This window comes from Microchirus variegatus, assembly GCF_963457635.1.
Source record: "Microchirus variegatus genome assembly, chromosome: 9".
NCBI classification, from domain to species: domain Eukaryota; kingdom Metazoa; phylum Chordata; class Actinopteri; order Pleuronectiformes; family Soleidae; genus Microchirus; species Microchirus variegatus.
The window spans coordinates 19,126,691-19,141,512 of NC_139810.1; the positions used below are offsets into that span (position 1 = coordinate 19,126,691).

Genomic DNA, 14,822 nt, shown 5'->3' on the forward strand with positions numbered 1-14,822 from the left:
TGAAAATGAAGAGTTGGCGCACGCCATAGTCGACAAAGTTAGACAAATTCAGAGCTTCGCGCCCTAGCTCACGCGCGACACAGAATATGACGTCTTTTTTGGCACGCGCCCGACACACTCCAGCGACTACAAACTACACCACGACAACTATAAACCCAGCTTAACTATTAGCAAAGATGGCGGACACGGTTTACAATGTGGGAATGAGGTCCCGTCCCCCTACGGGTGGGTCTTAAAAAATGCGGAAGAGCGTTGCAGTTTCAAGCCTTGCACCAAGTGACCAAGTGTCATTGGTGGGCACGTAACAAAAAAAAAAAAAAGAATTAAGATATCAGGGGTAACTGAGGTTGGGAAGCACATATTTTTTCAAAAATTCTACACCTATTCTAGTAAAACAAGGCTAAATGCAAATTCGGTGAAGTATTCCTTTAAGTGCATGTAGATTCGGGATTTATTGAGTTCATGATGACTGACTGCAAAATGAAAAGGCTTTTGGAGTGAACAAATTGCAGTACTTCTGTGTGGTTTAGGAAGGAGGAAGATAAATCCTACAACTCAGATTAATGGTTAGAATCAGACATACTACACTCTTAGAAATAAAAGTGCTAAGTAGAACCATATAAGGTTCTTTGGCTTGTCCTCATAGGAGAACCCTTTTTGGCTCCAGGTAGAACCTTTTTTTTTAAAAAAGGTTCCACCTGTAGCCTTTTGGAGGGTTCCACGAAGGACCCCTTTAAAACCCTTTATTCAGGAAAGGGGTTTTAAAGGGTTCTCTAGATTTACATGGTTCTTACTGGAACCATGAGTGTTACCAAGAACCCTTGAAAAGCCCTTTCTTAGGGAAAGGGTTTTTCAGAAGCAAATGGTTCCCGGTAGAACCTCAGCCCTTGTAGAAGGACCCTTTTGGAACCCTTGTTTCTAAGAGTGTACATCTTTAGAGCAGATACACATTAAACCCAACAAAACATTGTTCAATAGTTTCCCTGAAATTCAACCTCCTTCTATCAACACAACAATAATGTAAAATGAAATTCAGATTTAGGTCAATTATGTCCTGCCTCATCTGGTTTCTACTCCTCATGGTTTTCTAAATGTTAATGTCTTTGGTCACAGTGTATTACTTTACAAGGAACATTCTGAAACTATTCTCCCAATGTGGGAAGCGACTAACCTCACATATCAATATGTGTGAGGACAGTGGGTGTAAGGATCACTACAACCAAAGCAAACAACTAAAAATATAACAAACACCATAGATCTGCACACACTTACTGCATATGTATCTGTTTTCAGAATATTGATCTGGAGGATCCAAGATTTGAGAATAAAGATTTGAAATGGGAGCACAGAGGCATAAAGGAATTTTAATTTACCTCTTTTCTTTCAGTGTGACCTTGTGAACTTTTTCCCATCTGCAAAGGAGGACAATATAAGCTCTCACTTAAATGTTACGGCCTGAAGAGGAGGCATCAAAGAAGGGAATGAGAAAAATGGCATATTTATTAAAAGCAGGTCGATCCATTCAGACATCCCAAGCAACGAAAATACGAACACTGACCAATCTCATGCCAAACAGCAGCTGACACTTAAAATGCCTTCCCTACTATGTAATAAGCGATGTTAGAAAAAGACAGCAGCCACTGCCACGTGTACCGAATTACAGGGCTCATCATGAAAGACTAAGGGAGAAAAGGCATGTTCTTTTCTGAGCCCCTGACAAAAGTGGATGAACAGAAGTAGGGAAAAATAAATACGTCTCTTAAATAATAACAGCCTGGGTAACAAACGTAAGACTTAAGGCTCCTTTGGGTCCTGAGGATTTCATACATACTTACAACATACAGCGATGAGGTTCACACTGCCCGGTGCGCCTTTGTTACACACTTATCACAGATGAGCGAGGAAGGTAAGACATGGATTAATCAACACAACTCTGCTCTTAATGATGGAAGCCATATGGAGATGTGCACTCTGCTTTTGCTCACAATAACACAACAGGTGGAGCTGAACTGAACCCCGTCTGCTCTAAAACCGTCTGGTTCCAGACAGTGACATGGCAACTCGGGAGGTTTCAAAGTCGCGTGGGATAAAGTAAAGGAATGAATCGAGTCCAGCCAAAATGACAAAGATCCCAAATTCTGTTTTTTTTTTTTCCCTTTCTTTCCTTTTTCTTAGATAAAATAGTAACACTTAGTTTCCTTCAGAGACAGTTCAGGGAGTTCATCAAAGATTGTCCAGAGAGAGAGAGGAGAAGAAAATGTAAATTTTTTGTCTTAAGTCAAGCTTAAATATAACTTCACTCATATTTGGATGAAGAGCTTCAGGTCTTCATCCCCAGTTCATATATCATCATCAAAGAAAAGTTCAGTGCTACATAATATATTGATTGAACGAAACCTGCACAGTCCCACAAAGAAAACAAGTACACATCCTATATTGTGCATCACACAACGACGGTCCTCCGAGGTGAAAACCATGTGGGAATATCAATCGCTTTGAAAAGCAGCGGAGAAACAAATACAGCGGTTTCCTTTCACTTCCATAAATACAACCTGTGAAAGAACTAGTTCCTTTCAGTTACTCCTTCAGAAAGGTAGAGGAAAACAAAATAATCTTCCTCACAAAGAGAGAGCTAGGCAGACAGAAGACACGGTACTGTTGGGTAGAGAGCAGTCGGAAACACTGCTGTCAGCCTCTTGTTGTCTTTGACCAGCTGTTTCTCCTCTCAGTGAGCAGCTTTGGTGCCCGTGGTTCCTGCAGATGTTCGTCATAGAACAGTCGTGGCTGTGAGGATTAGCACTGCAAGGTTAACCAAGGAAAACGCAGAGGCCTCTGTGGCTGCTCCGGTGGCTATGGAGCCTGAAATGATTAAAAAAACAAAACAAATTAAATTAAACTAACATATTCTAAAATACCTGTAGTGAAGTATGACACAGCTCTTTCACATACAGTATTATTACAAGAGCTCTGTGGTGTGAGTCCGTCGCTCAAACGATAGATGGCACTAGTGCGTTACGCTCAACTATGGCACGACCTGGATTTCACACAGCCACAGTCACAGTTTAATTTAAAGGAAAATTCTACGATTAAACAGCCTTCTACTGGAAATATTCCCTCCACGTCTGAGCCTATTTTGTTGTTTTATGATCGATGTAAAGACAGATTCTCAGTCTGTGGATAAGACACTGTATTTTACTGCAAAAGATAAAAAGAGAGAAACGGCGTATTTAAAGACTCGTTTGTTTTGCCCTGACATTAAAAGGAAAAAAAATAGCTCATAAATATTAGAGATACCAGTTTATCTAGAGACAGCTGCCATAATACAACTAAGCTGCAGAACACGTTGAGTCGCGGGGATGTGATGAATACCAACAATGTCACCGACTCTCTGTGGGGTTTCTAGGAAATTGTCCTTGATAAGAGAAATCCAATTGGTGAGAAACACTTTCTTATAAATTATTATTAACACTGGTATCTGCAGGTAGATAACACTCAACACTAGCACAACTGATTCCAGAAACTGTTTTGCAGTGATTGTCTCACAAATGAAGACAGATATCGTGTTCATGTTTCAGGTGTCAGGACTGTCCCACCTGCTATCTTGGGGATGGTTATCTGGCGGCTGCTGCTACCTTCCCCTCCCTCACTGAAGGGCTTGATCTGGATGACGTAGTCCTCATTGACCGGCAGAGACAACTCCAAGGAGGTGGTGTTGGTTTCCACCACGCTGGGACGACTGTGTTTGTCCTGGCTGTACATCACCTACCGAAAACAGAGAGGGAAAAGATAATGACAACGTGAGGCACACTCCAAACACATCATGCATCATACGAGTGGTTGTTGTTGTTTTTTTTGACCATTCACTGACAAGAAAATGTGAGTTCTAGCCGGAGTTTATTTCAGGCAGCTCCATGCGATGTAATGTGCTGCCTCCGAAACTAACAAAGATGAATCCGAGTAGGTTTGTGCACACGTTAGATCCCCAGAGGAGCGGGGGGGGGGGAACAGAGATTAGGTTTTGAGCAGCGATGCATCAATCCTGATGTTTCAGCAGCAACGTGACTGTGGCCTGTGGATGCAGTGAAGCCCACTTTGAGATGACCTCCTAACTGAGAATAATATGGAGAGACTCCAGGTGAGTAAGACCCTGACACACAGTGGAGGAGGCTGCGAATGAATTTATTCCTGTCGACTAAACGTCATAAAAAAGGACCACAAAAGATCCATCATAATTATAACTAATAGTATGTTTTGCGAACACATATTCACCATTAACTTGGTGTTTACTAACGTATAAGTAGCATAATAGCCCTCCATTAGTTATCATTAAGCAACTTATTCTACATAACCGTATTCTACCTCTATTACGACATGAATTACGACTTTTCCGACATAAAGTGTTAATACATGCTTAATATTTATATTTAATATATGTTCTTTAATCTAAACTGTTACCCAAATTTTTTTCACATAATATTTAAAAAACTGTTTATTAAATTGCAGTGTTTTTGTATGACCATTTATCCTCAACTTCTTCTTTCGGCTTCTCCCTTTAGGAGTCGTCACTGCGGATCATCCGCCTCCATCTTGTGTCCTCTTCCGTTACACCAACTAGCTCAACCTCACCTCTCTTACTTTATTTTTAAAGGTCTCATATTATACCCTATCTCTCCAAGTTAAACTAGTCCCCTGGTGTCCTAATGAACATGCTTTGGTCAAAATACCATAAGGATGAAGCACCACATCAGTTCAATCACCCTGCCAAAACAGCCCTGTTCAGAACGCTTGGTTTAGTAGTATCTCTTTAGGTCCACCTTAAAAAAAAGTAACACAAAATTTAAGGGACAGGAAAGGACATCAGCCACAGAGGCTACTGGGAGCTAACAGCAGTTAGCATTTTGGAAAAGTGGTAATTTGCAGGCTCTAGCAGGCACATTGCCATGTATCCAGTGGACAGATAAATCCTCTGAGGCTGGAAGTTTGTGTAGGACTCTGTGCTGCACTTTGGAGCCAAGAATAGAATAATTCCCGGACTTCCCGTTTGCGGATGCCGTTGCACTCGCCAGCACTCTAATGTCTTTTACGGACAAAGTGTAGCTCCGCGAAACAACAATTCCAGTCTTGTGACGTCCCAAGAAGTGCGGAAGTCAACATTGCGTGTTTTATCTCCTGTGCTTATACTGAGGAGGACCACAAAAACATGAGTGAGTCATCTTTTTTCACATTTTGGTGACTGGTATGGCGTTCAGAGTCCCAAATATGTCACTCCAGCTACAGCTTTTAGACAGGAGGTCTTGTCTCTAAGCCATGGGTGTCAAACTCTGGCCCGCGGGCCAAATTTGGCCCGCCGTGTAATTTCATTTGGCCCTTGAGGCAATATCAAATTAACATTAGAGCTGGCCCGCCGGTATTCAATTTTTTATTTAAATTTTATTTAATATGCCATTGATGTTTTTTCGTTTGTTTTTTGAAAGTTGATTTTGCACTATTAAGTTATATAAGCGTTGCTTGTTCCATATTCAGTGTTAAAGCAAGTCAGTGTAGCAAACTGAGCAATAATTAACGTTTTATTCAGGCACTTTCTCTTGCTACTTCAAGGCTTGAATGTTTGATTCATTCATTATTGTTATTTTATTTTCAAATTTATTATTAGCCTGTGGAAAAAGTTTATTTTGATATTTACCTCAGAAGGCTGCAAATAGAAAAGAGGCATTCAATTTTTATCTATCCATTATCTACCGCTTATCCTGTATTTAGGGGTGCATTCAATTTTTATTAAAGTTTTATTTGATATGCCATTGATATTTTTTAATTATTATTATTATTATTTGAAACTCGATTTTGCATGTCACTATAAAGTTATATAAGCCTTGCTTGTTCAATATTCAATGCAAAACTTGTTTGGGTCCCTATTAAAAGGTTAATTTGTTCAACCTTGGCCCGCGGCTTTGTTCAGTTTTAAATTTTGTCCCACTCTGTATTTGAGTTTGACACCCCTGCTCTAAGCCATACATCAAAGCAGGTCTCGCTACCATCTTGTAGACCTTATTTCTCACTTTTGCTCCTCTCCTTCTGTCACACAACCCTGACACTTTGTTATTACTACAGTCCTGCACATCACCCTTGTTCTTGAAAATCGCCACCGCCACACTTCACATCCTCTCCATTCCTCAGGTATTTTCTCGCTCTCCAAGATTGTGTTAGACTGCCTTTTCACCCCTTCATCCTCTCCATAGCTGCCCTCACTTCCTCCTTACTAATTCTTTGCACTTCATGAGGTACTATCTCCCCTCCATCTGACCTTCACTCTCTCTCTCAATTTCCTCATTAATCAAATCCTTATTCTTGCTTAATTCTGAGTCTCCAATCAACCCAACCCCACTCTGTATTTGGACTGGGTAAAAAAAAAAGAACCCATGCAAAAACATATAACCTTAACACTGAAAGGCCCAATCAATCCAAACTTTGAGGCAGTGGGAAAATGAAGTGTACTCCTATGGAATAAATGTCACATTACAATCCATTAATGCATTTTGTGTGAAAAAAAAGTGTTTTTTTTACCTTATATCCTGTGACCTCTGACTCGTTCTCCAGAGCATGCACTTGGTCCCACTTCAGGATGACCTTGGAGTTGGAGGTGTTCCACATTATTTTGACCGGGGCTTGACTCGGTGCTTCAGAAAGACAGCAGGAGATGATGAAGAAAACAAGGATCATGGATTAAATATCCCTTTTAGTAGGTACGATAATAAAAGAAGACCAACAGGTGAAACAAAAAGCAGGAGAGAGTTGGCAGATGTGTTTTTCAGGGCAAAACATACATTATCTCAAGGCACTGTACATAGACAACGTCATCGAGAGCAGAGAAACCCAGCAGTTCACTCGATGATAAAGCACTATGCATCAGTGAAGAGAAAAAACTCCTCTTTAACAGGAAGAAATCTCTGACAGAACCAGGCGTAAATCCACACTCTGTATCAAGCTTCTCATCATTTGGCAACTTGACCTTTACCTTTATGTCAAACCACACTCATTCCCCTTTTTCCACAATGATGCAATGCCAACAAACACAAACAATGTGCCCCCAGAGAAGAAAATGAAATAATCACTTATATAGATATTTTAAAAATACAGTTTAGAACTTGATACCTTATACCTTTACCTTATTATTCCAGAGTCAACATTTCCTTCGTACCTCTCTAACTGGTAAAACATCATACAGTTTAGGAAAAGGACCTTGAAATGACCAACAAAGTTTGAAAAAGGAGACATAAACAGTCAGTCCTTACGTGGTTTCTTGGTTGTGACATTAACTATGGAGCTTTGTGGACCCACTCCTGCGCTGTTGTAGGCCTGCAGGGACATGTAATAGGTGCTCGTGCCCTCCAGGTCCTTAATGAGCACTGAGGTTTTATTTCCCACTGTCCTGATCACATGAGCTGTGTCCTGCTTTTCCTTCACACCCCAGTACCGCAACTAAAATCATAAAAAAGAAAGAAAGAAGAACAGTTTATTATTTTCTCTGTGACTGATTTATAACCCAATACTTTCATCTACAACTGTACATTTGTGGGCATATATGCTTTAGGGCATCATAGTAGTCATATAAAAATGCTGTTGTCCCTATCCTCTCTGTTAATCCTGTTGTGTGGGCATGTGCTGGCTTTACCTCATAGCCCAGGATGCGTCTGCGGTTGTTGCTCCAGGCCAGCGGCTTCCAGGTAACTTCTACTTCAGATGCTGAAACACTCCGTGCCCTCAGCTTCCCTGGAGCTCTGCTGGGCTCTTAAAGGATAGTAAAAAGACATGGATTCAGAACACCGACCTCCACAATATGACTGACTGAACTGAGGCTCTATCTTAAGTATCCACTCTAGTGTATCAACCCTTAGAACACAGAGCATAGTGGCTGCTTTTTTCCGTAACCCAAAATACAGTATATACAGGTGGTATAAGAATGTGCAGCATAGAGTTTATTATATCCTTTTTTTCAGCACAACCAAGACAATCTGATGAAAAAAAATAAAAAATTTCACCAACTTTATAAACACACCTGAGCAAAAAGTACGCACAATATTTAAAATCGGACTGAATTTGTGAAATTTTGAAATACTTTGAACTGTGACGAAAAACGGTTAAGTTTGTGACTTCTGCACAATTATTGCTACTTCATATCACTACTAAAAATGCGATATAAAATGAATCATAAATTTGACTCAATAACACATAAGAAGAAGAAGGAAAAAAACATTTTTTAACGCCTGAATATTCGACCTATAAACACACACCATCAGGATGTCCATATAAGGAGTTGTGTATTATTCCCACTGCAAATGACCATGGGTGCACCTGCGGCACAGATCCATGCCGCATGAGCACTAAGGGTTAAGTAAGTGCTTGTAACAACTTCAAGTGTTGGAAAATTTTGTTTTGAAGAAATATGTATCATTCAAAATTGATATAACTTTAAATTATGTTGTTTTTTTTCCCAGTAACAGGTTTAGCACAAACATATATAGTATTTAGATAAACTCTTTGAAGGATATCAACTTATTTTTAAGTTGGTCCAACACACTTAGAATTATAGCTACTTCATATCACTACTAAAAATGCCATATAAAATGAATCATAAATTTGACTCAATAACACATAAGAAAATATATATACACATACACATATATATATATATATATAATCTCTCCTGTGAAATAACCAAAATAATTCAGTCTTTTGGCAGAACATTTAGTTTATATGTTGCTGAGGGAGGAAATATTTTTAATTGGCATTTATATATATAAAAAATATATAATTAAACATATAAAGAGTTCATATACACTAGAGTTTATAGTACCCACCTTCCTCTGCTGAGTAGATGGTGGTCACTGGACTGAAGGGGCCTTCTCCCTTGTTGTTGTAAACCCTGACTTTGACTTGGTAAGGGGAGAAAGGAGGGATGCTCTCATTCTTGAAGACATATCTGGAAGCGTCTGGAGATGTGACAGCAGCCTGCATCCACCCTTGTGCCCCGAGTGGGCGGAAAGCCACCACGTAGCCAAAGCCTGGGCCACTTTGCAGCTCCTCAGTCACAGGCTGGGGAGGTAAGAGATGACTCAGAGGAATGGCTCAAGCTGACTGATTGATAACTGAAGGAAATGTGCTGTCGCTCTGCATAGATTAGTGCACTTTGAAAAATAGTGCTGATGCTACACTTAAAAATGTTTCTCTCCGCTTGAGTGGTTTTAAACTGAAGTCTAACAGAACTATCTTCACACAACCTTGGAGCTATTCTCTCTACAGTTTATTCCAGTTTCAAATTAAAATAGGTCTACAGAGGTTGAAATCAATCAGTAGAGCACATACTGCACCTCTGCCAGGGCCAAACAGTCCTGAATATGTGGAATGTTTTCATATCAAGGTTGGAACACAGTTTCCTGAGAAACTGCACCTTCTCACTGTGTTTTGGACAACGATTATAAAAATTACACGATTCTTAAATTATGTTTGCCCTGCACAATTCACCATCCCATGAATTAATTCATTAATTCATTAATTAAACCAAACGATAGGGGGTCTCCTAATGCATATCCAAAAATACAGCATATTTAGTGAGGACACTATTAGACATAATGCACTCCCGAGCACCTTAACCTAATCTTAACCATCACCAGATAAACATGTCCTCATAAAGATAGGTTTGAGGTAGAATTTAGCCACACACACACACACACACACACACACACACACACACACACACACACACACACACACACACACACACACACACACACACACACACACACACACACACACACACACACACACACACACACACACACAAAGAAGATAACTGAGTGTAAATGCATGTTTACCTCCCAAGTGATAACCAGCTCTGAACGCCCACCGCCACCACCGCTCACTCTGGCTGGAGTCACCTTAGGAACTGAAGAAAAAACCATGAGCTGTTTATGTAACAGTTCAGAAAACTCAAAAATATTCCTCATTAAAAATGAAACAATAACTGTATTTACAGTCACTGTAACTATTAACAGCTACAACTGTATTAATTACACACAACGACAGCGTCATGAAATCCATACATAAATGTGCCTCATACACAAACTGTGACAAATTCATGTGTATTTGATGCTGGTTCTAACATAAACGTATGTGTTTATGATGTTACTTTTCTCCACAGCACACACTCGGTGGTGGTCAGTATAGTGATGAATATTTAAGCAGTGCAATAACCATAGCCATATTTAGAGTTAATGCAGTTTATCTACACACACACTGTACTGTACATAAGTTGTATTTGACAACAGAGGTGATGTGACACATACATGTTTCTTTGGTGCGGGCCTTTTTCGACGGTTTGCTGGGCTCTCCTGTGCCTATGCTGTTGCTTGCCAGAACTCTGAACTCAAACTCCACCCATGGACTCAAGTCAGTGACAGCGGCTGACAGCTGCTTCCCCCCGAGCAACTCAGGAACTGAAAGACATCACAGGAATAACCTTCCATCAAAGCCCCCACAAGACCTGCCATTGGAAGTAAGCCGAGCTGGTGATGTGTTATTTACTGTCATTTCATACTGTATGTGCTGTTTGGAAAAGTAACCAATCATGGCCCTCTTACTCTTTTCAAATCTACACTGTTTCACATTTAGATCATCTACACTAGATTACACCAGCATACCAGTGGTAACAGCTTGCCACCCAAGAGAGAACGGCGATCTGGCCTGGATGGTGTAGCTGAGGATGGGACTGTGGTTATCGATGCCGCGTCCCCAGGACAGCGAGGCAGAGGTTTCTGTCATCTCAGTCACCTGACAGTCCACAGGAGGCCCAGGGGGACCTGTAAAGAGAATTTGTCACAGTTCACAAAGGATGATATATGCTGTAGAGATTAATGAAGACAAGAGACAGCGGAACAGAGTGGGCGGGTAACAGCTGCTGAATTACAACCAGACCGCACTTGTTACACTGCTGCTAATGTGGTGCAACATCTGCAGCTTAATCTGTTTTAACACATTTCGTCTTTCTTTTCTAATATTCGTTTGCAACATTTGCATTAGGACTGAAAAGGTCAAGTAAACCACAGCATTCCTGAGAATCATAGCGACAATAATTTTCTGTTTCACAAGAATTTTCTCTTTCATCTTTGTTTTTTTTCCTGTGAGTTACCAGATAATAAATCGTGCTTTACAGGGTGATATAGAGCTGTATAGAGAAGGTTTGTCTCTGCGGTTCTGTATCAACATGTTTTCGCAGCAGCAAAAGCATGATCGGAGTATATTATGGGTTTAAAAACGTCATTTACAACTGAGTTTCGACAGGATATTACACACTGTGGATAAATGATGCACAGCTGAAGTGCATGGCTTCAGTGATATAGCGACATGTGTGCGTGCACTCTGTTGTTTATGCCCTAACCTTTAGCTATTGTACAAAATTCAAAACAAACACAATCTTCATTTGTATTTGCCGTTAAACTCTGGGTGTCAGTACAGGAAGTTCTGAGGTATAATTTGTCTTCTTTATTTATGGCAATAGATTTGCTCCTCTTAGGACTGGGCACTAATAATTATTATTATTTTATACATTATTAGGGCTGAACGATTTTGAATAAATAATTAAATTGCGATTATTTTGACAGGAAATGCAATTGCGATATTATTTGCGATATCAGAAGGAATGGTCATTTTTACATCATTATTCTCATCCTCTTCAATATGTTTTGTGAATGAAATTTTTTCATTCACAAAACAAATTGAAGAGGATTAATGTGTGATATTAGTGCAGCTCTGTGAGAAACAAAGATGTTCTCTTCAGTCTGTAGAATAATATGTGTATAGATCAAAACAATAATTCATCTAAAATTATATTTTGACACACATTTTGGCTTGAAAAAAAAATCATTTATTCGTTCAGCCCTATACATTACATATTACACTATGATATTCTTCAATGGCAATATAGGAAAGTGTAGTGCATAGCACACTTAATATAACACTTAATAACATCATTATTATCATAGATGTTTCTCCAGAAGTGTTGTTTTTTGCTCATGAAGATGTTTAAAACTACAGTCAAAATCTAATCTTTACTTATCAAATGTATCATGATAATATTTTGGGCCATATATTCAAGCCCCAGCTCCTATACAACAATTACCATGAACCAACCAATAAAACACAACACAGTAATCAAGTACTAATCAAAAACATAGGCTGTATCTTACAAAGGTGAGCAAGTTTTAAATGTAGGAGGATGGGAAAGACCAGGTTAATTTAGAATTATTTGAGATGAGGTTAGAAAATAAAAAAATAATAAAAAAGACTGAATAACTGACAATAAAATCTTGTCATATTTTCCCCCCCGGTAGAAAAAGGACGTGAACACGTGCATGTTGAGTGTGCAAAGAGAGGCCTGATTAAAATAACGAGAAAATAATAAGACCATGACAATATGACTGTCACATGTGGGGAAACCAACATATCAAAAATGTATGGTTAAATGTTGCATCCTCACCTCTGACCACCACATCAGTGGCGATGGACACGCTGTCGACCTTGGTCTGAACGGCACACGTGTATTTCCCAGCATGCCTTAGTTGAATGTTCCGAATCATGATGTCACCAGCTGAGCGCTGTCAGTGCCGTGGTCAGGAGGGAGAAACAACAACAAAGAAATTGAAAGAGATGGAAAAATCTCTCTTGTTTTTGTACATGTATTCATTTATTCAACATTCATTAATATTATTATGGGAGAAAAGGGGACAATACAAAACTATGGACACACCGAATGAGACCATTTTTGAGGTCAGTTCTTTGTGGGGACTTAAAAAGCTTCTCTCAGCTCTATCCTTTTATTCATCCTGATTCCATTTACTCTGCCGATGTCCATTTAATACCAGTTGCATAATTAGCTTTGAACTTAAAAAGTGAGCACTCGGAAAGTAAGGGACTGTGACACAGGGTGAGACTCAGTAATTACTTTGATGTACAATCAGGGGACATTTATAAAAAAAGAAAAGGAGAAAAAAATCAGCCTCAAGTCATTCGTCTCTCACTCTCGCTAAAATTATATGCGGCTGTAAAACAGGTCCGAGCTGCAGCTGACCTATAGAAAACCAACTGAGACTACAAGGAGTCAAACAATAGACTGTAAATTATATCATTAGACAATATAATCTGTTCATCACACCTGAATTTATGAGAGAATGCAACTTTGCATTGACTTGAAATACATTCCAGCTGTTGTCAAGGAATAATCTGGTCTGTATTTTCATTTCAACTTGAATAACAGCTTAAATAATAGTCACTATTATTCAGCACTTACTCCAGAGCTGATGAAAAAGTTGGATTTTATTTCAGTCCATTGTTGTGTTCACGATGCCGTCCACATTATTTTAACAGTTTCTTTTCTCCAAATAGAGACGACATCACTTACAGCAGAATGACTGCACTGAGGTATTGCGTCCAACAGTGAGTGTGGTGTAAATTCCGTTTTGTGGACATTTTGCGTCGTGCTCGGTGGCACAGAATGTAAGACAAGGCTTAAAATGCCACAGCTCTCTGTTTATAAATGACAGACAGTGTCATTCCCATTTCGTGTACTGTAATGGGTTCTCAATGAGCTTGATGCTTCACGGTTACTCGAGGTGTAATATTATATTACAAAAAACACTTGCATTAATATTAATACTCCACAGACACCCTCTATTTCTATCTGTAACACAATATTTCTGGAATCAGTATTCATACACAAGAAAGAGTATCTGCACTGCTGATGCCTTCACTGTTCATATGAGCCAACTCAGTTGTTGTTTGTTTGCGAAGCTACCTCGTTTTGAGTTTCATGAGCATTACCACATAATCAGCTTTCCTATAAATTCTCTCCTAACCTTTACCCCCTCTTTCCTTCACACACTCTCCGTTTCCATTACACGCAGTTAGACGCTTCTCGCTGATGTCGTGGTTCCGGCTCGTGAAAAACAAGCTCCAACTCTCCTGGTTTTCACAACAAGACAACATGTATTTCATTCTGCTCGTACACAAGAAAAGTCTGAACTCGTGTTTTGCTCACAAAGTACCATTTCCATATAAATAGGCACGCTTTTGGAAAGTGACAAGCCACCATTAACGTGTCAACGGCTTTCCCTCCACAACATGGTAAAGAGCGCGGTGTCGTGGAGTTAAGTGTTAAAAAGGAATTACGGGGCTTTGAAAGAAATGAGACGTAAATGTGTTCATGATCAATTTAATAGTTTTATAAATCACTTTGCTATGTGTAACTGGATACTATAAAAGAATGAAACTTTGCCTGTTTTTTTCCCTTTAAGCCTGTTAGATGATTCTGGGATTTTGTAAGAAGTAAAGTCATTGGTAAAATGCAAGACTATTCAACTTAAGGTTCGGGGGCCAGGTCACGCCCTTCAAGCAATTTGGACCGGCCCGCGGCCCATTAACCCATAAATAATGAATGTATTATTAAAAAGCCACTAAAACCATAGCTTTGCCTATTTCTGGCATTTCGCGACACTTTGTGATACTTTGCGTCCCTTTTTGTCAAATACTAGTACAGCTGTAATTGTAGGCGTAATTGTAATTGTTTATTTTTTAACAGCCAACTGTAGCAGTTGTACCTGAATATTACCGATACTGTTACTTATATTTCTGCAAAAATAGCCTTTTGTGGCCATTGAACCTTAATGTTGTTTATATTGTTACCTCTAATTTTGTAAGAGTCAATTGTGACTGTTATACCCAAATGTTGGTGGTACTGTAACTGTAGTCTTTTTGCACTACATGCAAATTGTATT

At 39.4% G+C, this 14,822-nt stretch overlaps 1 protein-coding gene across 1 annotated transcript in view; it reads right to left on the bottom strand.

Annotated features, from left to right (window-relative positions):
* Nucleotides 1-2,767: 2,767 nt before the first annotated feature.
* Nucleotides 2,768-14,822, bottom strand: part of cntn3a.1 (contactin 3a, tandem duplicate 1) — a gene marked incomplete at its 3' end in the record, with an annotated part of 60,468 nt that continues 48,413 nt past the window's right edge. Inside the window, exons 13-22 of the mRNA XM_083895119.1 lie at nt 12,530-12,647; nt 10,695-10,853; nt 10,341-10,490; nt 9,870-9,940; nt 8,856-9,090; nt 7,670-7,785; nt 7,290-7,476; nt 6,562-6,674; nt 3,594-3,762; nt 2,768-2,859 (exon numbers count right to left, since the gene is read on the bottom strand). Coding sequence (XP_083751245.1) covers nt 2,768-2,859; nt 3,594-3,762; nt 6,562-6,674; nt 7,290-7,476; nt 7,670-7,785; nt 8,856-9,090; nt 9,870-9,940; nt 10,341-10,490; nt 10,695-10,853; nt 12,530-12,647 — 1,410 coding nt within the window. The remainder of the gene's footprint in view (nt 2,860-3,593; nt 3,763-6,561; nt 6,675-7,289; nt 7,477-7,669; nt 7,786-8,855; nt 9,091-9,869; nt 9,941-10,340; nt 10,491-10,694; nt 10,854-12,529; nt 12,648-14,822) is intronic.